This window comes from Hypomesus transpacificus, chromosome 23 (assembly GCF_021917145.1).
Source record: "Hypomesus transpacificus isolate Combined female chromosome 23, fHypTra1, whole genome shotgun sequence".
NCBI classification, from domain to species: Eukaryota; Metazoa; Chordata; class Actinopteri; order Osmeriformes; family Osmeridae; genus Hypomesus; species Hypomesus transpacificus.
The window spans coordinates 11,283,172-11,308,988 of NC_061082.1; the positions used below are offsets into that span (position 1 = coordinate 11,283,172).

General features: G+C 45.3%; 1 protein-coding gene across 1 annotated transcript in view; it reads left to right on the top strand.

Moving 5' to 3' along the window:
• The window catches only part of arhgap15 (Rho GTPase activating protein 15), a 39,723-nt gene extending 18,034 nt beyond the window's left edge, over positions 1-21,689 (top strand). The window contains exons 9-13 of the mRNA XM_047047145.1: positions 2,036-2,134; positions 4,002-4,079; positions 6,098-6,232; positions 14,457-14,562; positions 21,085-21,689. Of these exons, the coding sequence (XP_046903101.1) occupies positions 2,036-2,134; positions 4,002-4,079; positions 6,098-6,232; positions 14,457-14,562; positions 21,085-21,268 (602 nt within the window). The 3' untranslated portion in view covers positions 21,269-21,689. The remainder of the gene's footprint in view (positions 1-2,035; positions 2,135-4,001; positions 4,080-6,097; positions 6,233-14,456; positions 14,563-21,084) is intronic.
• The last annotated feature ends 4,128 nt before the right edge of the window (positions 21,690-25,817 follow it).

Sequence of the window (25,817 nt, forward strand, 5' to 3'; positions counted from 1 at the left end):
ATAGGAATATCAGAGTTGGCTAATGTTAAAAAACCGTTACATTATAATTGAATAACATTTCTATTACATAACATTCACTGAAGCTTTTATCCAAAGCAACATGGGGGGATTTGAACCAGGGATCAAGTGCTGTGGATGCTAATGCTCTACCACTGAGCTCCACTTAAAAGATGGGAATTGTGAGCGTTGTCGTCTGTACAACCAGAAGCAGGAAGGTTTGGACCATAGATATATGGCTTTATATATATCTATGGTTTGGACACCATTTGAACGTTCGGGGGGAAAAGGAAATACATGTTTTTATACATTATTACCACATTGTTGTGAACACTAATCTACCATCGGCTGTTTTTTTGTCATGTCATTTGTCACTGTCATTTTTAAAGCTGCTCATTTAAAAAAAGAATCTGCAACTGTAATACTTCAATTTTATAATAGATAATGTACTTAGTAATTGATTATAATCATGTAATAATGAATATAGGTTGTTCTCTTCCCCTGACATATTAGGAGTCAAAGAACAACAGAGATTGATCAAATTAAACCACTGCATTTTTCTCTAACAAACCACACCAATCCATTGCAGCAACCACAGAATCCATTCCTCAAAGGGGGGAACTAATTTATTGAGCTCACGGTTGAAGGAAAATACACCATTAAAGGGCATATTTAAGCACATTTGCAATCCTTAGAAGAAGGTAACGGTATTTGGAGTTTCCCTCAGCTTCAAGAAGAGCCTTTAATGTTGTGTCCACGGGACAAATGGTAGATCAAAGGGAGAGGACGTTATTGACGGAATAAATGAAATACTTCTGGATTAAGGACTGGGGCAGGTGGCCCCCAGACTGTCCTTTTGGCAGAGCTGGTGGGCAAGTCACTTCAGAGAGCGTGCTTCCTAAAATCAGCGCCCCCCCCCCCCGCCCCGCCCCCCCATCCCTCTCCTCCAAACCCCCTATCATTCTTCAGAATGCAAATTAAATCCATGCAAAAGGAGGGTTATTTGAATTCCTTCAGGAGGAGTAATTTTGCTCCATTTCTCTGCCCCCCTCCTCTCCCCCCCCCCCCTCACACTCTTGCCCCCCCCCCCCCCCCCCCCTCTGCTTATCTGCGGAGCGCTAGGAGAGGCGTACTTTGTATGCAAAGGTGCCTTGCTCGCAGTCATGTATGTATTTGGTGCACCCTCCCCTCTAGTGGGTAAACAAGAGAGGGAGGTCTTTGATGTTGCACAGGCTCACGCAGACGGCTCTGGCGGAGGGGCCCGATATCAGGACACAAGCACGTGGATGAGAGAGACAGAGAGAGATAGACAGAAGGAGTGAGAGGAAGAGAGAGAGTAGGGGTGAGAGAGAGGAAAAAGAAAGTGAAAGACTGTTCCAGAAAGAGTGTGTGAGAGAGACAGAGACAGAAAGACAGACAGAAAGAGAGATCCAGAGAGAGAGAAAGAGCGAGAGAATGACCACTTTTGTGCATAGTGAGAAAAGGGTCTCAGTTCAATGTGTGCTTTACTAATAGTAGATTTTTTTTGACATTATTATGGATGGCAGCCACTGCAGAATGACTGGTTAAAGTTAGTCTCTGCAGAGAACCTGAATGTATGGCCTGTTGGGACTGATTGAGGGTATTTCACACTTGAGTTAAATGAACAAAAGCTGGGTGATGGAGCGGTGGGAAGGCCCATATAAGGGCAGAGAATGTGATCCCGCCCACCATCTGATTACACCAGAGACGCTCCATGGACTCAAGGTTCATGGGAAAAAATGCTGCGATAAAAAAGTGTGTGGTTAACTGTGCGTTTGTTTATTCTGTGTTGTGATGACATGTACGCCGTTTGGAGAAATCACCTTGAGACTTAAGTAAGGGTGTGAGTCAGATGTAATGAATCACTGAAAACTACTGTTAATGGGACTTAGTACCTGTAATGATGATGTTTGCTGTGATTACTCCCACTGTTGCCTTTCTGGCTGCCTACTTCAATGATTCTGGTGCTGTGAAAGGAGGTTTTTAAAATGACAAAAAACATGTCCCTCTCCTCCAGATCGAGTGTTTGGGTGCCACTTGTTGACACTTTGTGAGAGGGAAGAAACGCTGGTGCCAAGGTTCGTCAAGCTGTGTGTGGAGGCTGTCGAGAAGAGAGGTATGAACTACACTGTATTACATTTCTATCACAAAAAGATTCTTTGTGTGTTAGTCATGCAATGGCTGAGAGCTGAAGAGTGCATGGTGAGCTGAGGTATACATTTCCTTGTCTCTCGCTTTTTGGGGGAGTGTTGGGAGTTTGAGGGCTCCTCCCTTCAGCATCCTGTCCCAGGCCTCACCACCTCTGCTGTGCCTCTGTCTCCCGATGTCCCGGTCAGGCCTTCTGCATCCTCTCTGTGTTTATACTCTCCTTCTCCGCTGTTGACGTTTTTTGGGCTCATTTGACGAGATCCGTAGTCAAATGTAGCTGTTTTATAATACTTGCGTCTCGGTCATTGACTTTTAGCGTCGCCTCCCAGCGTGTCCGCTCAGCAGTTTCCCAGGCTCCCTCGCATAGTTGCAGAGGCGAAGGGGCAGAGCCCTCAGGAGAAAGCTCTCCGGCATCCCAAATCACTCGCTCCTGGTTCTTGTCCAAATCCAAGTCCACTTCAGACTGTTTACAACGCACCGAAATTGAGACTGAATTATGTGTTTGTGTAATGGGTTCCGTTTGTGGTTTTGGCTGAACGTTTATTCTGGACTATTAGTTATCTCAGGGTAAAATTGCGGTGAACCGATAAACTGGCTGAGAAAATAATACTGATTAAGAACTTCTTTTAACTGCTGTGATTATTTACAGATCTGCTATGTTTCTCGATACATCACGTTCTTGAGTGTGCAAGTAAATAAAGCTTTCAGCACAAACAAACAAAAAATGTTTGGGGGCCGTCGGTTGTGCTTTTGATGCACAGAGAGAAGAGATTAATAGCTTTTGACTGTTTTAGAAGCAAACAAAGGGCCAAAGTGTGGGCCCAAATCCATCTGGACATCTGAACTCAGCCCGGAAATACGATGCTACAAGAATCCCTTTTAAGTCAAACATCTCTGTCTTCTTCACTCTTTCAAGCTGGCCATGTCCTCTAGTCACCCCACCAGTGACAGCAAAACACTGCGAGACACTGTCAACTGCCGGAAAATCTGGACATTCATTAGAGCAATCAATATAAAGGGCAGAGAGAGTGTCGCCCCATCTCCCTTACCTCTGCCCAGGGCTGCAATGACACCAGAGTCCTAGTGAGGGTGGCTCACACAACAAAGGATGGCAGAGGAAACCATGGTACCCATACAAGGAACACACTGGTTTCTTCTCCACTTTAGATTTAGGCTGATGATCTATTGATATGGGGGTGAGGTTATTTACTGTACCTACAAAATGCTCTGTTTTGTAATACGGAGAAGAGAGAAAGGCTTACGGTATCTTACACTTTAAATGTAATTCCAAAAATCTCCCCTTCTAAGAACCGTCAACTTCTATGTTATCGACAGTATATGCAGTTTCATTTGAATAATATATAGATTCTTCAAAAGAAATTGCATGGTGAAATAAAAGTTTCTAGACAAAACCTTCTCACAAAAAAATCCAAATAACAATGTTCACTTTTTAAAAATGAGGACAATGAAGCACATGACAATCTGTCAACTGCTATTGAGTTGCTTTGGCAGGCTTGTCTCATGTCCTTGGATGGAACACCGAGTGGCAGACCGACTCTATAATCAAAGTAGTCCTCAAAATCTCACTGTGAAACGATGCCATATGGCACGCAAGTCAAACCCTCAAACCAGGCTTGATATCAGTTCTCCATTCTACTGCAAAACATGTTCATATTTAGTTTAAAATAAACAAGAAGACTAGGTTGACCACATGTGCTGTCTTGTGAAAGTATATTGTATTTGTATTTAGCAGGCAGTACGGGAACATGTTTGTGTCATTAGGTTTGCTTTAAAGAGTGATTCAATCTATTTCATTTGTTATGCGTTTCTGCTAGGCTTGGAAGCTGATGGCATTTACAGAGTTAGTGGTAATCTGGCAACTATCCAGAAGCTCCGGTTCTTGGTTGACCAAGGTAAGTTCCCTCCAACTGTTTCATTAAACAGTTATCTCCTGCATTTACATACATGTACATGCAACACACACATAAATGCCCTATAAACTAGTCCCCATCCACCCACCAATCTGGAGTTTTGGCTACAGGATATTCATCCTTTTGGCCATTTCTGACCCCATGTGATTAATTATGTTGTTATCGAGGACGGCACTAGACAGACTTGAATTAAGGCAGAATTAGCTGTGATTTTTTTATTTTATTGACAATCAATGTTTGTGATTATATGGAGCTGAGTACATATTAGACACAGCTGGTCTGTTCTGAGTGTTCTGTTGAAATGATGCATTATTCACAAAATTAACACATCATTCTCCTTACCATTATTCATAAGTCTGCAGTCTACTCCAACTAGGAGATCTGGACTTGACAGTAATTTAGAGACATTCCTCTCATCAAACGAGGACTTTCTGTACAAGAGGAAGCACATTGTACCAAAGCTCCTGTACCTTTAGAATAGATTCTTCGTCACCATGACGAAGAAGCCCCCTTTGAGACAGCAAGGGCAATTTATGCTTCCATTGAACCACTGCTACCCTCTGCTTTGTATGAATTAACCCATGTCTCCTGGTGTGCCCAGAGCAGTTCTTTAGCCAACAAGAGAGTGTTTGTCTCCTCTTGGTAAGGGAGGAGTAATGGCGAACAATCCCAACCTCTACCCTGTCTTAGCACAGTGAAATGGATTTTCATGTCAGGAGGACAGAACCCCCTTTGATCCATTTTGCGCTATCATTTTGTACCTTGTGGTCCTCTTGTGCTCATAGCTTGGTCTATGATTACTGGCTTCGGAGGGGAATGACACCAGCGACATGGTACGCATTCCGTGCATTCTGACATTCTGCCACCATGTGCCTACATTCTGTCCCACCCATTTGTCCAGAATGTGTATCGTTCCGTCAGCCCCCAACATGGCCGTTCCCAGAGACACTGGACTGTACCAAGTGTGTATAGGAGGGGTTCAGGGTTAACTATGTAAAATGGTGACACATTTCCACAAATACTGGGTGTAACCCAATTAACATAGCCTATTACATGTGCTATGCAGAACTCAAACTCCACTGCTTGGTTGGATTTAGGTTTGATTTACGTAGGTTGCAGGTTCGGGGTTGAACTTGTTGTGCATTCCCAACAGACAAGGCTTACATTCCCCCCCAAGTGGGGTTTCATGTGAGTGCTCCACAAAGACCACAGGCTACAGAGGGGTGGAGTGGAAACACTGAAGAGACAAGCTGAGATTTCTTTTAGACAAGCTCTGGGCTTTTGTGTGTAGAGAAAACCCCTGAAAAGTTATGTAGATAAATTACACTTCTACTTTAGGGTTAGGGCTAGTCATTTCCAAGTATAAACATGACTGTTTAAGGTACTGCCTGTAGTTTATAAATGGACACAGGATATAAAAGCATTCACTTAACTCATCCAGTACAAAGACCTCATTACCAATCCTCAGAACAGGCCTCGGAGTAAATTGTCTCCAAATGAGTTATTTGAAGGATCCCCTAGGTACTGTATGGTTATTATCACATAAAGGCTAATTGTCTCAGTAGGTGAAATATGGCTGACTTCCAGCATAACACAGCGTAATGTGAGTGGCATAGCTTCCCGCTCTCATCTCGCTCTGCGGACCTCCAGGCCTCCAGTCAGCCTGGCTGTGGATCACATGCCTCCCCTCCCCCGGCCCACTGTGCCCAGCGCCTCTGCTGCGCTGCTCTACCTGACGGCCTGAGTCACTACCAGGGGTGCTTCCTATCCTCAGCTCTATTAAAATGGAATCATCTCAGCAGAGGGTGTTCTGCCTCAAACCGCGACTGAGAACATGTGGCGGCAGACCTCTTGAGTAGCCGCAAGCCTCGTTAGCAAATAAGCGAGTGCCACTGTTAGCAGGTAAACATTAGCATAGTAATTAGCCCGGCGCTAATTCTCCCTATTAAAAGCTGTGTGTTTCCCTCTGCTTCCCCTCCTGTCCCCTGCTGTCAACCCAGAGGAAGAGCTTGACTTGGACGACAGCCAATGGGAGGACATCCACGTCGTCACCGGGGCGCTCAAGATGTTTTTCCGGGAGCTGCCAGAGCCTCTGTTCCCCTTCCGATTCTTCGACCAGTTCGTGGAGGCCATCAGTGAGTAGACACCAGCTGCCATCCTCCATCACCACCTTCATTCCTGTCACACTCTTTTCTCTCCATGCTGGCGCAGCTTCCAGTCACCTTGCAGTAACCCTCATTGTTCCAGAGTTCTGGCCCCATCCCGGCTGTTTCCCCCATCTTTGTAACTCCACCAAGCCCAATGACAACCTCATGTAAATACTATGTGTGAGAATAACACTGATATAGCACTAGAATATTCAGGCAATCCTTCGTTTTTCAAAGTAACACGTCCATTTTGCCTCGCAGTGTATGATAAGTAATCCTGTTTACTATGTGTGCTTCTGTTTGCTTCCTGGAGGCAGCTTGGTTAATGTTTTTCATTCAGACAGTCTGAGAGAGACCACTAAGAATTCAGTCACGACATGCTGGCGATGATGTGCTCTCATCGTCTGCATAGCAACAGAGCAGAGATTGATATGGTCAAAAACAACCCTTGGTATAAAAAGAACAGAAAGGGACTGAAACACTGTGTTTAAGGAAGCTTCGCTGTTGAGTTAATCTTTGAGAAGAAACATTCACATCTTTAACTATGGGGCCTCTAGGTAGAGTCCGTCAGATCATGGCACTTCTCTCTGTGTCCAGTCAAGAGGGGGCGCTGTTGAGCAGCGAGGGGTAGCTCACCTCCCTCACCTCTGAAATCCCCTGGTCCTTGCAGGGAAATTCCCCAGAGCAGAGGTCTAGAGCAGGGCCTGGCAGGCCCAGACAGAAGTTGTCACCAGACCTGTCTGGGAGTCATGTGTCCACCCAGCCGTCTCTCAACTAGTCACCATCACGCTGACGCATCAGATTCGCCATATCTGCAGACCAACTGACGCCACAGCGCTAACCTTGTATAAACAATGCCACTAAAGGGTGGCGTTCAGTGCTGAAACGCTACCTGGGTCCCTCTCCTCAACTAAAGATTGAGAGAGAGAGGCCAACAATGAATTGGGCCTTGTGGTAGAAATTATTTTCTTTCACAGCCTCCTTGGCCTGTGTAATAATATGAGTTTGGGCGTATCATGGTGGACAACTTCTCCCAGAAGTGAGGTCATAGGTCACAAAAGAACATGGTTACAGTACATTACCCAAGTGCTACAATACATGGAGAATTTACAGCAGACCTACATCTTCTTATCTATAAAGTATTTGTGTCACATCACAAAAAGTGTCATCTATTATCAATTTAGCACCAGCCTGATGCCCAAATATTCTCTCAGAAACCCCCCGGAAAAAAACGATTGCAAACAATCCCAAGGTGATGGCATAATTTGGCAATAAATATTTACACGTTCGGAATGTAGGCCAGAATACCCAGAGGCGCTCAAGGTGGTTACATCCAGTTAATCAGATGAGCTGCAGCCTCACAGACAGCGTTTAGACGACTAATTAGTCGTGGAGGAAGCCGCTCGCAGTAGGAGTCGTAATTAGCCTAACCTGCCACACCGTTGCCCTGGTACCAAGATCAGACGAGGTGGGGAGGAGACTGGACTGATTGTGACTAAACAAAGTGGTTGGAAAGATTAGAGTAGAGGTAAGGATATGTTAATAGCCATTACAGTTGAGTATGCTTGTTTACTCTCCCCCCCCCCCCCCCCCAAAAAAAAATAAAAAATCATAAAATAAGATACAAATGTGCCAGCAAACCTATGTAGGGGGTTAAATATTGGCCAAACAACCAAAACTATTCCCCTATGGTTTATAGGAAGAGGGGGAAATGAACAGTGTATTAACATTAAGCTAATTATGACAATAGGAAATTGCAATTATTTGACTCTATGGGTTAAATCAGAGCAAAAATGGTCAAAGTAAGGTTAAATGAAATATATATTTAAAAACATTACAAATGAACTATTACAAGGCAAACATGTTACAAAAGGAAGGTTTTAACTCTTACCTACTCTACCTTGATTATTGTAAATCAGAGAGAGAAAGAGTAAGAGGTGAGCAAGGAGAAGGAGTAGGAAAAGCCAGAGCTGAGGAGAAGCCTTCAGGAGATGAAGAATCCACAGAACAATGCTTCACTTCCCTTCCCTTCATACATAAGAACAACCAATCAGAGCACATCTTGACCCTTACTTATCAACAGATGACTAGCAGTGCGACAGTAAGTTACACAATGAGGTGTGAGAGAGATCAAGCAGAGACTCCAGATTTGAGCATATGAGAGGTGGGGGCAGGGTGACGCCCAACCTTACAGCTACTAGGCGATAAGTTGAATAATCAGGTAACATGCAATGCTGATCGTTTTGGATTGGTCCAAATCTTGTGAAATATAACACCATTAGTAAAAATGTCAAACAAACATATGCGTTAAACACCTGCCTATGCCACCTGAGAAAACAAGGTTTGAACATTTCACTAAGATAAGCTCTCTGAGCTCGGTAGCTTAGACTGTTGAAATACGATAGAAAATAATGTCTGTGCCCACCGCTGTGACTGTGTTTCCGGTCTGTGGTTGGTGAACAGACCAGTCTGATACCTCACCCCATGCATGTCTAACACCCCCGACTTGGGACCCTGATAGCGTCTCTCCGGGTGGTGGTACAGAAGGTAACGAGGAGAGGAGTCATTAGCATCCTTAGCATGGTGGCGGCCATCTTGGCTGACCCCTGTAATGGGACTTGCATTAGTGGGGGATCCTGAGGGCCCGTGTTTCTTCTGAACAGGAGGAGGCCTGATGATGAGACAAGCTCCACATCGTTGGGTTCCTAATTGAAATCCCTGGTCCAGAAACCCGACTGTGGGAGTGCAGCACCACTGGCAGTGTGTGTCATTATGAAAGGGCAGCAGTGTGTGAAGCGTGGGACTGGTTGAAATAAACAATATGTGTGTGTTCAGTGATACTTCAACCGAGCTGGGGAATAAAAGGATTCAGGGTCGCTAATCCTCAGGGTAGTCTGTTAATATTACCACAACATTGCCACATTTTCTTTGGGACATTGTTTTTGATCCACTTGTATGTTGTTCGTGAAGGCTTTGTCTTTTTATTAGAAGACAATTTCATAGTCAATACAGTGTAGTCTCCCTCATCCTCTTCCGTTCCCTCTCATCTTTCCTCTATACTTTGTGTGAACAGATGCCCCCCCCCAATCTCTCACTCTCTCTCCCATCTCTCTGTCACTCTTTCTCTCTCCCGCTGTTTTTGTCACTCGTCCCTAACTCCCTCTTTCTCTCTCAATGTCTCAACTCTCCCCCCCCCCCCTCACCCCCCAGCCCTCCTTCATCTCTCCCTCCGGCTCTTCTGGGTAGTCCGGTAGAGATCCTCAGGTGGGGCCCATGCCCTGTTTCTCTTCCCTGTAAGCTGTTCATTCTTGGAAGGCAGAGAGCAGCAGCTGTGTTTGCAGGCCGTGATCCTGGCAGCGACAGAGCACAATCTATTATTCATGTGGCCCCAGTATCAGAGCGGGGGGATCTGGAATCTCAAGCCACCTGTCTCACAGACAAGCACGCCTTTTTGTTCCCAGCGAATCAATGCAAACACTGATGAATTGAGTTTTATCTGTTTTGAGCGTTGACATAGATGGCGTTTGAACACGGGTAGCAGACAGGATGCTTGGTCATTGACTGGGGCAGTGTTGAAAGTGTTGCCAACAAATGTGTAAATCGGTATTGGGGTGGGGGGTGTAGAGGGCTGGGACAGTGCTGGATTTGGGAAGGTGCTAAGTGTTTACATGGATAGATATGTTACTTGGCTGTGTGTGTGTGTGTTGGGAGTGCATGTGTTTCTTTGTTTACACACACACAGATTTGACCTCTCTTCCTATTGTGGTTTGCAGTCTTGCTTCCAGAAATTCAAACTGGCGAGCATCCGAGCAAAAAATATTTTACTTTGCTAATTCAAAAATGCTAATTAGGAAAAAAAGGCATATTTTCCCAAGTTGTTTGGTCCTTGTCTTTGCCCTCAGTAACCATGGAAATGGAGTCATGTGAGTTTGTAACTGGGCCACCCAGGCGAGAACACAAACTGAAGCTGCAACACAACCTCCTCTACACCAGGGCCCTCCCATCATTAGCTAGCCCACTTTCACTTCCCTATTTATTCACTGTAACGATGCAAAGAATCCGAATCAAAGCAGGAAACTATTTTTCTAGGCAATCAAAGGAATCTTTTTTGTGTTGGTGTTGCATGTCCTCTTTACCTTGGAGGGTTTTAAATGTAAGCTCCCATATCTGGGCTTTGGGAAGGATAAAAACATGGGACACACCTTGAATTCCAAATCCTCAAAGTGTTGTGTCTGTGTTTCAGAACAGTTTTTCTAATTGGTTATTAAGACAATATCCAGCACACTGTGGGGCTCGTCCACAATTGGGTCAGCTCATCCGATGCATATTTTATTGAGATTTTCTTGGAAAACGGTAAAGTCCAGCTCTAGCTCCAGGTCATGTTGGGTAGCACTCCACTTCCACAGCTTCAAAGAACCGTCATTTACATATGAATAATTGCACATATTTATGATCTGGTCTACTTTAGCTAATAATCATCATTCCAGTAGAAAAAGAACTAAGAGGAAAATGTAGGACATATCTCTGTCCTCACCTCCACTAATGTCACAGAGAGAAGTTTGTGATTTTAAGTTTTATGGGTTTATATTTGGTGCCTTGTTTTGCTATTCTGTTGATGTTAGTCAACTTATCAAGTGTAATGCTCTCATTATTTTCCCAGATTGATTATTAACTTACAATCCATCCCATAATGAGTATTAATTATGTTTGTCTTGGCAGCGGGTGGTGTGGGGCAAACCTCTTACATAAATATGAATGAAAAACAGAATCAATTCTTGACTTGTACAGTACAGTTGGGCTGTTCTCTGTTGGTATTAAACTCATAATTTTCTTTGCTGAATCCCTAATAGTTCTGTTATGTCTGATGGAGATGACACCTTTTCCTGTGAAACCAAGGGATTTAATCGTTCTTATTAGTTCATTTCTTTTTTTATAACTCTTTGAAACTCTCCTCATTTGCATGCAAGTAAGCTGGCCATGCAAATCGTTTGAAATGCAAAAATATATCTACTTTCTATATTTCATCAAGCAGCTTTTCATGTTTAATAAATTACAGGCGCCTTCCTCTAAGACTTTGTTATTCATTAACCAAAAGCACACAATTGGGATCCATTTAAAATCTTAATCACAACCTGCAGGATTATTTGCTTTCTGCTAATATTTGTCTTGACGGGGCTTTGGGAAGCCAGTACACTAAGCCTGGAGATGGGCTGTACAGCAAGCTCTCCTGAAACAAAATAGGTTCCACTGTTTGTAATGGGATTAGAATCACACCAGAGCGGGTGCAGGGATGTGAATGTAGTCACTGTGTCACCGATGGAAACACTTAACAGAATGCCAAAAAATAAAAAGCTTTTAATTTCTTTTATTACAGATTTCTCTTCCAGGTCTAGAGAGAAACGTTCGACTAGAATATGAGAGGGAACCCACGTTTTCACGTTTTTCTCTGGAGATTCAAGTTTTTGTCTGGTTCATTCTTTAAAAACTCAATGGTTAAAATGTGTCTTTTTAAACAGTGCTTAGGCACACAATAGGTGAATAACTGGCCTAGTCAGCCCAGCATGTTTGGATTGAATGTTGGATGTGTGTAATGTTTCGTAGTGGAATGACTGTGCCCATGTCAATCTAACACATTCAAGTCAATCATGTCTAGGTGTTTGTCCAGAATCATGTTACCACTCCTCGTCTTACCGACACTGGCCAAACATGATTCCGTCTCCATTCCATGGGTGTTTGTGTTGTTGTGTACGACCTCGATGGGGAGCTGTAATGGCCTCTTGTCATAACAGGCCATAAATCACTCAATCCCCGGTAGGTGCCCCAAAGCTGGCCTAATGCTGCAGTCTGGGACTCACTGACATGACTCATGCTTCACCTCTCCTCAGTGGGTTGCCAGCAACAATTTAAAAAGGTACTCCATCATTAACAATGTTGAAGACATGAGAATGTTAGAGGTTTTGGATGAATCTACATGCATGTTTACCTTGATCCATAAATGTATGCATACATATATAAAATATAGGCTGCTCTATCTAATTTGTAAGGAAAACGTAAAAAATAAAAAATAAAATTATAAAAATAAATATTTAAGGATAATCATGTTCATATGCAGGAAATTAAAGCAATGAAGATATGCTTTCTTTAAATTTTTTGTGTTCAACTTGTGAACCTTGAACCACTTTGACCATGACAGGCCCCTGTGCACCCTCCCTGGCACCAGGTTTAAGGCTCAGCAGAGTGAATCAGCAGATTCGGCTTCCACAATACTAACAGCCTTTCTGCCTGCTCTAAATTAATGACACTGCCCCCGCCATCTGTCCACAATGGTGAGCTGAGGGCATCTCCAATATGTCAGACACCAACGGCAAAGTAATTAATGAATCATGTCCTTTGTGCCAGGAATGGAGACTACATTTAATATTTTAAAGCTTGACGGCTATCGATTTTGCATCAGCAAGCACTTGCTTACATATTTCTACTCACTTTCCAAAAGAAGAGCTTTATAATACGATCTTCAAACTTTGCACTGTACTGGCCATGTATCTGGGGAGAAGAGGAGAGGGCAAAATAGGAGAGGAGAGCAGAGGGGAGGAGAGATAATAGGAGGGGAACAGACTGAGACAGGTCACCTAACACGCAGGAAAGCGCTCCCACACATTCCAAAGAGGCTCACCTAGAGCAGAAGGTCAGGGGCCCTACTCTCTCTCCCAGAACGTGTTTGTCCATCTGTGCCCAACTGGCGGGGGTTGGCACCCGACGCGGGCATCTGCCACCTGTGCCCGTGCCAGCTCGGTGTACACGCAGACATCTGCTCGAGCCGTGCTCAAGAGCCTCAGTGGCACAACAGACATTGTCCTGGCTGTGTCTGCTAACAACCTGCCATCAGGAGAACACTGTCTTCACGCTGACGCTGCCTAACCTGCGCCTCGCCGTGGGGGGGGGGGGGGGGGGGGGGGGGGGAGGGCGGGGGGACAGGAAACTGAGGACAGGATGTGGATGAGTAAAAGTTTTGCGCCTTTCAGTGGGATGTAGGATGAGAGAACAGGTCGCAGGTTTGGACAGACGGCGTGGCTCTCGCGCATAGCTCTTTGATGTCATGGAGTTTGGTGGGAGTGTGTTTTAGATTGTTTTACAAAGCGTCACCGTTTCTGTCTGCTTGTCAGGGGTTGAGCGTCGGATTTTAGGTTTTTCATCAAGGGCTATTACTTTCATCCTAGATTTCAAGAATAAACACACACTTGACTGTAAAGTCACACACAAACAGACAAACACTCCAGAATCTTACACGCGCACACAAATTCACACAAACTTGGTCTAATACACACCCACAAACTGTCAAATACACTCACATACATACGTGTTGACCCAACTGTTCCTAAATGGTGTTGATTCACAGGGATGAAACATCTGGTCAGATTAACAAAGTTGTTTGGAAGTTTGGGCAGTAAGAGGAAAAGAAAGACAGATAGAGACAGAAATTTGACCCCACGTCCCTGGCCCTATCAGGGCTAAATCGAGGATTTTCTGCCCAGGATTATCAGACTTATCTAAGCAATGTGTTTCTGTTGTTGACCACAATCAAAGCCTCATCAAAGCTTAAATTGAAAGGGTTCATCTGGAGGAGAAAACCTACAGTACCTGTTATCCAACAGTATGCTACTGCCCCAATCCACAATCTTGACCAGGAAATCCATTCCTTAGAGGTGTTTACCAGTCACAATATGATGGATGCTTCCTGTTAGCCAGAGGTCATGGGTCAAGCAGGGTCCTCAACTCCCAATGAGAGAGCTGGATGATATCTCCGGCTTCCCTCTGCATTAGAGCCCATTTGGCGCCTCCAGAGTTGGAGCGGGGGGACAGGGCAGGGCGGGGTGGACGGGGGGGGGGATTCTCCCTTAAGGCATCTATTCGATCAGTCATCACAGCTCATGTTACAGATCCAACCAACAGCATCTAATTGCTTCCTGTAATAAACGTCCATTAATAGAGAAAGTTGCACTAATTCCACTTGGAAGAGGAGAGCGGTAAAAGCATTTGCATTTGGACGTGATCCATCTCTGAACCCTAATGTTGACACTCTAAGGGATGTCTCTCTCGCACGCCACTTCCTGGTTGCACAGGCACAAAGTGTGGTGCTGAGGGATCCAGCTAGCTGGTGACTCAATTACAAAGTTTAGTTGTGACTGAAATGTTGACCTTTCTCTCCAAACAGAGACCAAGGAGCTTAAGCCCAAGGTGCAGGCCCTGAAGAAGCTGGTCCTGCAGCTCCCCAAACCCAACCAGGAGACCATGAGACTGCTCTTCAGACACCTGCGGAGGTACGTCAAAGACACCGACTCCACACCCAAGACGAGATGTGTACTCAACAACACAACTGCAATTGACCCACAACCTAAGAGGAAGAGCTCTGTTTCGGGCAAAAGACTGTTTTGAGATAGTACCCTTCCCTCCAGACTCCTGAATATGAGAATAGCCGACCAGTAAGCTGAGTCTGTCCCATCGACGAGCACAACATTGAATACAAAATTCGCTTGTGCTGCACATCTCCTGGAGCATCTCTGTGTTGCGGTGACCACTACTGAGCCAGGGAGACTGACAGAGGGGTCAAACTAAGAGTTGAGGGTACAGAGAGGTCGCCCTCTTCTTCCTCGCGGCCACACTACTGTATGGGATCCCAGGGGGCCTCGGTGCTGCGTGTGCAAGTTGTCTGGCCCCTGTCCACCATGAGAGGGCTGGCCAGGCTAAAGAGGCCATATGGCTAAACCCTACTCCCAGGAGAGGTGTTCTCTCCCACACCCAGCCCGTCGCCATATTTACCACCCTGCGCCGGACGCCAAATGACTCATTTTGGATTTATGAGGCTCCTCCCTAACTGGAACAACATACCGCCTTTGGCTGTTCTGTGTGTGTGTGTGTGTGTGTGTGTGTTGTTGCCAATGCCAGGTCTCTCAATTAGTCAAAGCCCCTCTATCTCCCAGAATTGTCTTGAGATATAATCCCCCTCCCCTTCTCTCTTCTCTGTTGTCTCCTGTCTTCTTCTCCTCTCTTTCTGCGGAATATCTTATGAAAACACATCTTCTATACAGTTAAGCACACATCATCACAATGTAAATAAATGTATCTGAGAAGGATCCCCTGCATCCAACGCTTCTCCATCCTTCACTTCTTCCTCCTCCACTTCTTATTCCTTCTCCTCCTCCACCTCCTCTTCTTCCAAGTCTCCACAGCACTGCAGTCCAGCTCCATATAACCAGCCAGGACAGCAGACCCTGCTGAATAATATCACCATCAAAAATCTGTCAATAACCTACTGAAGTCATTGTCGCATTGTTCTGCTCGCACGCTCCCAGAAAGGCATTGTGGGTACAGACTAAATCCCCGACAGTGCCTCAAAGTCTGTCCTGTACCGCAGGGTAAGCCCCCCCCCCCCCCCCCCCGCCCTGAACCAGGCCAGAGCTGCTCATGTGATGGAGCGGGGAAAGGGGCCCTTGGGGAGCAGACCCAGGACCCAGGCTGACACACCCAGACCCACTGATGTGGTTTAGCCCTTGTTCACTGCTCTCGTACCCTCCTCCCACAGTCCTCTCTCTCTCTCTCTCTCTCTCTCTCTCTCTCTCTCTCTCTCTCTCTCTCTCTCTCTCTCTCTATCTCTCTTTCTCTCTCTATCTCTCTCTCTTTCTCTCTCTGTCTCTCTCTCTCCTTTTCTCTGTCTCCTGTTTCTCAGAGGCAGGGTGCATAGCATAATGCCTAATCTAAATTGCACACCAGACCACACTAAATTGGGATCATGTGTGATTTTTTTATTTATTTACGTATTATTCTGCGTTTCTCTACCAGTAGGGTGGGGTTCAGTACCATTGGACGACAAACTTGTACACTATTTTTTTTTGCTAGATCCGAGTAATGGAAAGACGGAGACTAGAAAAATCATTTGGAGATCTGGAAAATCTGTAGGCCATCAAGGATGTCCACATAAGTACTGAATGGCAATTTAGAGAGCCTTTGTGAATCTTAGTATGGGTCTAGCTCTGTGTGTATGTGTTTGTGTGCCTTCTACAACACTACATGAAGCAATATTTCAACAACATCAGAAAAGGAAAGTGTTTTTGCCATGTTAATTGTAACCCCAAAGTTTTATTTCTGCTCTCTGGGCTTGGCAGTGCTTGGCATGGCCTGTTCTCTGGGAGTTTCTATGAAGGTTTTCCCTCCTTTGTTGTGGCTTTCCTCTCTGCCTGTTCAGAACTGGAATTCCATTTTTCCTCTCTCCCAAATCCACAGGATCTGGCTTCAATATGGAGCTGTGTACTGGCATTGTGATGATGTGGTCCGGGAGACCAGGATCTCTGCCATGCACCTCCACTCAGCAATGTTTTTCCTTCTCGTTCTGCGAGTGTTGCTGTCAGTGTAGCTCATGGCTGCCATCCACCACACAAACCCTGAAACCTCCAGCGCTCGCTGTCTGTTTTCTGTCTTCTCTCTCTTCCTTCTGAGGAAACGCAGAGAGGAGAGTCTCCTTGTAGACGCGATGCCGTCACACAGTCCTGAGATCTACTGCTAATAAATCACACTGGATATCAGGGAGGAACAGGCTCCCATGCATCCCACAATGCCATACGTCACAGTCAACTCGAAGAATATGAGTCACTCCGGAAACTTCGGGCCCTTGATCGTACAGTATGTATGTTTTGTAGTCTGGGGGTATTCTTAGTTCAGATCAGATGTGGGCGCTGTCCGTTCACTTTGTGAGAATGACACTTACTGCCTCAACCCCCGAGCAATCACCGACCCCTCCCTCCCTACCTCCCTCCCCTCCCTCCTTACCCTCACCCCCCAATCCGTCTCCTCCTCTGGCTCCACATCCCTCCCTCTCTCGCCCCCTCCTCCCCCCCTTTCTCCCTCCCCTTAGCCCTCCCTCCTCCGGCTCCACATCCCTCCCTCCCTCTCCTCCTCCTCTCTTCCTTCCCCACCTCAATTTGTTATCAGTCCCATGATCCTGAAGGAGTCAATGATGCTGACCCAATTAGCAGAAGCCTTCCAGGCGAGGGGAGACGCCATCGCCATCATGGTCCAGCTCCCATTTCCTGTCATACCCCCGCCCTGAAGAAATGAGATGCTAATTAATTACCACATTCCCTTCTGAGGGAGATATCAATGGTTGGTCGGATCACATCATCAGCCACTCCCCTGAGGCCTCCTCTGGGGGAAGGCAGGCCTCTCATCCTCACGCACGGCATCCTGGGAGATTTAGGATTTTGGTGTTGGAGTGTTGATGAGAGTCAATTACAGGCAAAATTGTGTTTTGTGCATAAGGTATTTTGAAAGAGGCCCAGGGTTCCTGTTGTTACTGATGGGGAAAGTAGGAGGAGGAGGAAGGAACAGGAAGGAGGTTAGGGTTGTGAAGGTTGAGTAGGACCAGTAGGAGTAGTAGTGGGAGAATGGTTAGAGTCTAGCAGCAGGCGGATCAACACTTCTCCTCTAGCTAGTTGTCACAGTGCTGCAGAATCAGCCTGGGAATCGAGGTGATGTATTCATCCTGTGAACGTGCAGTAGAAGGACTTTAATAATTGACTCTCCTTATTGGAGATCGTTAGTGGGCCATTAGGCATGGCAATCCAGACCTTTAGATCATGGTGCTTTGCTAACGAGGTTAGCAGCCTGGCAGTGGGCCGGCCATGCAATTGTGATTCACAGGGGCCAGGGGCGTGACTGAGGTTAATTGCAGACATAAATGGAAAATTATAGTGTGTACACGTTGTAATAAGGTTTCACTCATAGTGCTCTCAAAGACACACCCTGAGACACTCGGTCACGCAGACATGCAACACACACGTGGGCACTAATGCAAACATGAATAGATGTACATGTGCAAACACACACACACACGGCACTGAAGGTTCAGCCTTGCTCATGCAGGATAAAATACGTCAACACCTATTAAAACATTACCTTAAGTACTTTATATGCATTCATCATAAACAATATAATTATCGTGTCTATCTTGTTCATTTATCACATAGCCAGATCATGGTAGGGCAGGGCCTGTGTGGTGACAGTTAAAGCATCTTAATTGTTTCTCGGTAACGCTGATGAATGTCTGCCAGTGAATCCCCATCCTGTAGTTACTGTACCCTCCCACCTGGGATCCCAGTCCTTGTCTGGAATCTATTACAGCACTTCTCCAGCCCCTTTGCTCCACCAACCCTGCAGTTAGCATACCACAGCATACCAGAAATGAGCTGGACGTGTGACAGCCTCTCTTCTCAAGCAAGGGCAATGACGAGACAGTCCCCTTGATAGGAACACGGTGGAGCAGGGACACACAACGACAGCTAAACCTTGATCTGCTGAGCCTAACCGCAACCTCTGATCTCTCAGGTAGGCCTACTAACCCTGTCCCTGACCGCTGACCTCTCAGGTAGCCCTGCTGAGCCCAACCAGGAGCCCTGAACACGGATTACTGAGCAAGCATGTGACCGACAGAAACTGGAAACTCCCTCCAGTTAAACGATGTAATGTTTCCTAATCTTAGGTCAGAATAATTCTATTACCCTGGACTCTACAGTTGATATGCCTCCTTTTCAACTCTGACAGCAAAGCACCACAACACAATCTTTAGGGAGATTCCCCAGACTCGCTCAACGTGAGGACGATTATTCATAATGATTGTCAGAGAGTATCATCATCATCAGTGCCCTCCATCCTTAATGAGGTGAAGGAATATGCACAGCACGTAAAACGCTTAGAAGATATTATAATGACATATGGCAGGGGAAGATGTTGACAATCACACATGATTAACGATGCTGCAGCTAACTCGTATTGGGGATAGACACAGCTTGATTTCTGACCTTTTCAGGCCTGCGTACCGTTAACATGCCATTTCTGAAAACCCGTTGATTCTTTCAACTCCAAATACTCATCTGAAAAAAACACACCTGATATATGTGGTGCTTTTCCAGCTCTAAACTAAAGGACCATAACACCTGAAATATCTCTTCAGATATTTTTTATATTCATTTGTGACTGAAAGTCATGGTCAAGAGGACCTTCACAGGGGACCCAACATAGAGGGAGAAGTATCGGAGGAGCATGGGATAGCTCCCAGCACGGCTACGGTCAAGCACCAGTCTCCTCTGCTGCTGTGTGGGACATTACGCAATTTTTGTATTTTTTGCTTTTTTGTTTTATGGCATGTAAGCCATAGATAACATCGACTCTGCTTTCCAAAATACCAGCTAGGGATGCCGCAGAGCTGCATAACAGCCTGGCACCCTGACAATACCTTTTGGATACTGTTGTGCACTGAGAGGCCCAGGGTTCTGGGCAGAGGAGGGACCCAGTCCCACCTCAGAATGCTCCGTCAAGAGCCCGCTGACAGCTTGGAGAGACGCCCCACGCCACAGTCCTTCCATCCCTTTCCAGGCCTCACTCCACAACGGGCCCAGGAGCCTGTGGGCAGCCTCCTCCTTCTCCTCCTCCTCTCTTCCCCTGCTCCTCCCTCCTTCTCTTCCTCCTCCTCTCCTTCTTCCTCCTGTATTTCTCCCGCCCTCCCATGCTGCTCTGCTCCTCCTCCTCTTTCTGCTTTCCACCTCACTTATTCTTTCTTCCCCTTTTCTCTCTCTTTCTTTTCCGTAAATGTACCCCCCCCCACACACACACACACACACACATTTCTCTGTCCCCCAGCCAAACCTCATCTCATCTCAGTCAGAATGCTGCATCCAACTCTGCTTTTACCCCCGCCCCCACCATCTCCGCTGCACATGGGCAGCGTTCCTCAGCCTGGCCCTAGCCCTAGCCCTAGCCCCTAGCCCTAGCCCTAGCCCCAGTCTCATCCATAGCCTCGGCCCTAGCCTAGACATTGTCCTCAGATTCGTCCTGGCCTCACCCTTGGCCTCACATTCTAATGGATTACATTTCCAGTGGGTCATTGTGAAGGAAGAGATTCAGTCAGTAGTAGGAGAGGGGGGGGGGCTGTCTTTAATAACCTATGTGAATAGGAGTTGCGTGTGTATTTTTCCTTCCAAATTTGTATGGTTTCCCAGTCGTCTCCAGGATACCCACACTGAACCCCCGTTCTTTATAACTTCTTCTCAAATAGGTCCAAGTAAATGGGTGTTCTGCAGCAAAAACTGCTGTTTCTGAATATGTGGTTTGGAGAGAGCTCCTTCAGATGTGACTAAACGTGGATGCTTGAGTACCTAAAGCTGAGATCAAGATAACCATACCCAATGTTGCCAATTCTGAAACAAGGTGTACTTTCTATCTTTCTACCTTTTAGATGTAATGCACTGATAGTCTGGTCAAATATTCCAATGCATTTTTTATCATCTTCACGGAAAGGAAAAGTTTATCTGAAGACAAACAAATGGAAAGTGTCAGTACTGATGCCCAACAGAAGTTAAGAAAATCCCAGAAGTTAACAATGAAATGTTTAATTGTCTTTGTTCAGATTCATACTATGACCCTGGAATTACAATTCCTTCTTGCCAAGGTTTCCTGTCTCCTAGGACCACCAGTACCAGCTGACACAGTTTCTATCTCTAGGCTATAACTGCTGAAAAGTCCACAGACAGCATCAAACACATTTGGATCCGTTCATTTTCCTGACCCTTTTCTCTTCTTTCTTATTCACTTCTCAAATTACTGTACAATATTGTGATATTATCTTCCTATTTTCAATCTTGTTATTTATAGTAATTTTCCATCAATTATCATCGCAAAACTACCAACTACTCCTACTCCTACTAAAAATTCCAGTGTTCTTTTCATTGCATGTAACCTGTTCATGTGCCTGTAAACAAACTCAAATGCAACCATCCACTTCCTGTTTCTGGTAGAATCCTGGAATGCTCGGTGAAAAACCTTATGTCGACCCAGGGCATTAGCATCGTGTTCGGACCTACGCTGATGTGGCCTGAACTGGACTGTGGCAACATGGCGTTCAACATGGTGTACCAGAACCAGATCGTGGAGTTTATCCTCATGGAGAGTGTGGAGATCTTCAGTCTGGATAGCAAATGACATGGACTCCTCTTGTTCATCGCACACCTCCACAGACTGGAGGTGGTATTGAGATACAAGTTTACAGCTAGTTTAGAGGCTGTAAAGCCAATAGTTGTATTTTATCAGTGTTCAGAGATGATATGTCATTTATTCATGACTGATATATATTCATGCCATATTTCATTTTTATCCATGGTATACTTTCATCCCAGTGCTCAGGTTGGGATTCCTGACTTTCAGAGAGAGTGAAGGCTTTAAAACTATGTGCTTTTCTGAGGGTGATATGATTCATGCCTGTGTGTGTGTGTGTGTGTGTTTGTGCGCGTGCAGATGTATGCAGAGGTGTGTGAGAGTGTGTTATTCAACCGTTAAGAAGAGCACCAAACTTTGAACAAACTTCAGTTTCTTGATTTTGTTTTGATAATAAAAAACAAGTCTAAAAAATGTTAATGTTTGAAGATTTTTTCTTAATCCTTTATGAAACAATAAGTGTAATGTTTATGAAATAATTAGGACATTTGCCCCTTTACATAACTTGTGCGGTAACGTATACCGGTGTAATGATAGCTTGGCTGCTTTACCTTGAAAACTGTCAGGCTGATAATAGTCCAGACATCATTAAAATTAGAGTAATCAAAAGAAGATTGACATCAGATTGTCAAAATTTGGTAAATACAGAATGAGTAATGGGATTATTTGAATACATAATATAATCTGTTTTGTCACAATGGTTCAGTATGTGAAGAGGTCTGAATCGCATTTCTGAATTGGCTGAAGTTTGTGATAGAAGTACCGCCATTGTGTTTCTGGAGGCCACACATACTCAAACATACACACACACACACACACACACCCGTACACACATACACGCACACACAGCCGAACCTGCAAAGCAGATTACTTTCTATTATTTTCTAGGACAGACGAGCCATTATTGAAACATAACGAATCGATCTACTCCTGAAAGAAAGCAGTCAATCTCAGAGAGAAAAGATACATTGGGAAAAAGAGAGAGAGAGCAGGAGAGGGAGGAAGAAGAGAGAGAGGAATGGATCTCAGTCATCTAATAGTGATCAGGAGAGCTGTGTGATGATGTGTCTGTCAGTTTTCATGAGTTGCTTCTCAAAGCCTGCCTGCAATTCAACCATATTAACCCTCATCTACATGTGTGTAATGGTTTAATGTGCCACTGTTCAATTCTGTCATTTCAGTTTTGTTTTGGATTCATTGTTTAATGTACATGTCCATTTTGGCCCAAAGCAATGATCAAGTTCAGATAATTTCTGATGATTACTAAGTCACATTTCGGCACTTTGGGTTGTTTAATCCTGGCCGTGGGTCACCATGACGAGACTCGTTCTCCTAAATGTCTGCCCTCAGCCCAACGTGTGGGTCAAGCCTCCTGATAGGCTCTGCCAAATGTGTTTCACCAGTCTGGTTTGCTCAGATCACAGAGGAGGAGTGCAGCCATTGGACAAGGGCTGCCGAATCGCCACACGGCTTGAGTTAAAGCTGATAATCAATGTAATTGGACGGTTAGTCACACTGCTGAAGAGATGGGTGGAGCGTAATTATCACCCGCTCCTGCTAATCAGAGGTTAGGGAAATGTCTTACACGCACACATAAACATGTAGAGTAGACGTACAAAGACACGGAAAACATGAACGGAAGTATGCACACCCACCTTAAACTACTCTTACACACACACACACACACACACAAACACACACACTCGCTCACACAGGTGTTGTCCATCAGTCATATCAGCACAGCTGCTTCTCTCCCACCCGTCCTCCCAGACCACAGTAAAGAGCCGTGCGTTCTCTGTGCTCCCCCTCTTCCTACTGAAGTCAGGGCTCTGTGCTCTTTGAGCTATTTCTGTCTCCGGGGACCAGACTGGATACCTCTCCCTGGACACGAGCACATACTGTTGGGTGAAAAGCTGCAGACATCACCTCAACAACAACCCAGGATGTCGAATGTACAATTCAAGTAGACATTCATTGTCCTTGTTTATAAAAGGATGTACTATTTCTCGACGGTAGAGGTGTTGAGCTGGTTATGTTTTTGGTGGGTTGATCAGACCCCTTTGTAAAGGACCATGTAGAGAACACAAACTCTCCTGGTGGAAGCAGGAGCTCTGATACCTCACGGGCTATCGTCAAGGAGTAAATATGAGTTGCATAAATACTGTCAGGATCAGTGCTCAGTCAGCATATCTCCACGTCTTCAGTGTACAAAATAATCCCCTGAAACACAGTTGTAGCTGTGTGGGACTGAGTGACAGCGTTCACATCAGTTTTCAATCAGCAGACTGCTTTCATACTCGCAAACAGCAGTTTCTTTTTATACCCATTTAAAAAACCTATGCAGGCTTTTGCCTGTGAGGAATTTTCTCCCCCTCTCTCGCTCTCATTCTCTCCCTTTTTTCTCTCTTGCGCTGAGATAAGAGAGTCTGTAATTATGGGAAAGCCATTTTTCTGTATTTTATTATTCTCTAAATCAGATGTCTCATGCTTTGGCAGCGAGACTGGGAACGATGGGAGAGTGACATACTTAAACTAGCTTTGTGGTCGTGTGTTTCACTAAATCTCCCCAGAGTAGAAAAGGCAGAATGAGCGCCGGCTCCGAGTGCCCCCCCACCCCCCCGCACACACAGACACTTTCGAAGACCAAACGAGCGAGACAGGCCACAGCTTTCAGCACCATGCTTCACTCTCTCCACACACAGAACTTCTGACAGGAAAAACACTTTCGGGGATCGGGACAGTTTGTTGGATGCCTTCACGGGCCTTCATGGTGGAGAAGATGGTAGAAGGACAGACTACTGGGGTGGGGTGCTTATTGGGGTTAGGCTGCGCAAATGTGAACCATAGTGGTGCATGGACATGTTACCACTACTCATGTAGACTTCGAGTGAACTTCCATTGAGAGTAGGATGTCTAAGAAGGAGAGAGGTACAAACACAGACGCATGACACCAGGTCCATCATTAGGGACTCTCCATTCCAGGGCCATGAGACAGTCTGCAGTTTGTATGGGGCTGGTTTGTTTTCACCACTCCAGCCAAACCACTCTCACAGCAGTGATTTCATACAATAACTGCAGACCACTTTGTTTTGGATGGCCCCCTCTTTGTCCCTCGCTGGATAAAAATGGCCGTCTGCCTGCTTGAAAAAAAGAAGGTATGTATAAAAATTAAAAATAAAAAGAACAAAAAAAAGTCCCTCATTCTAAAATAAAAGAGTGAAATTGAAGCATAACGGAGTTCCTGAGTGTTCTAACCACCAGGCTTGTGAAAACACTGCTGACCAGCCTCCAGGGGAACACAGGAGAACATGGCAGCTCATTGAGAGCACATGACGGTGTCACTTGAGGACAACTGCTCTTTCCATCCCGTTCTTCCTTTCCTCTCTCCTCCAGGAGCTTCGGCGCGAATGGAGAGGCAGAGAGATTGAGAGAGAGAGACAGAGAATTGAAGACACAGGATTAGAGAGAGCTCACGCGGGTCCATGTGACCATGGTAAGAAAACCAGTGTGGAGGCGTTAGAGTCCCTGTGTACGGCACCTTCCTCCACTGGGGCCCGGCTCTGAAGTCTCATAGAAAATTGAGGCCCGGCCTTTTATTTAAACATTTATTTGTCAAAGTGTTGCATTTTTTAATATAACCCTCGCGATAATGTGACAGTCCTGCTCCTTTGATGCACCTCTTTATTATGCCCGGCGGCGATGAAGGTCGGATTCACATGGTTCAGTTACCAATCTCGAGGCACAAAAAACACCGGCATCAAAGAAATGCCTTTGTTGAACGTGTTTGATCTTGCAGTTATGCTCATGTTTACCTGTGTTGACGAACACGTCAACGCAGGGGCGCCGAAAGACAAAGACGTAGAACATCAGTCAGATTCAAAGTAAGTCGTCACATTCTATCTTCTCTGATGTTCTGTGTGATCCATCCAGACACAGTTTTCAGATGACAGACAGGATGAGAACAGTCAGACCTGTAGAAGCGGAGCAGAGCTAACTAGAACTACAGCTCCACCCACGCTTCATTCACCAAACCCTTCAAACAGAAGGCAAGTCACTGCTCTGAATTTGATGTCATGAACGATACTTTTCTTTATTTAACCAGGTAGGATAGCTAAGAACATATTTACAAAAGTATACACAGACACAATATACTCCAAGCACATAGTGAGAGTACTGATATTGTGATCCTCATTGTTATAACCCAGTAACTGTTCCAGTATGTTCCAAGCAGGTTCTCCAGTGAGATCCGTCTATCAGATGTCCTGAGTGGAGCAGTCTTATCCACTGCCACATGTGCACAGAAACATTTGCATAAACACATTTCCCAGACCAGCGTCTTTGTTTTTGTCTTTCTTTTGGTTTGTCGTTCTGTGCTGGAGGTGTTGTTTCAGCCCACAATCAGACAGACGCAAAGCCAGGAGGACTCAACCAGGGCTGCTCCTGATGCGTGAAATTAATGTTGCTGTTCTTTGTTGATAATCCACCAGTTCCCAGAAAGGGCCCCAAACCAACAGTTTCTTACTTTCAAATTCTGTCA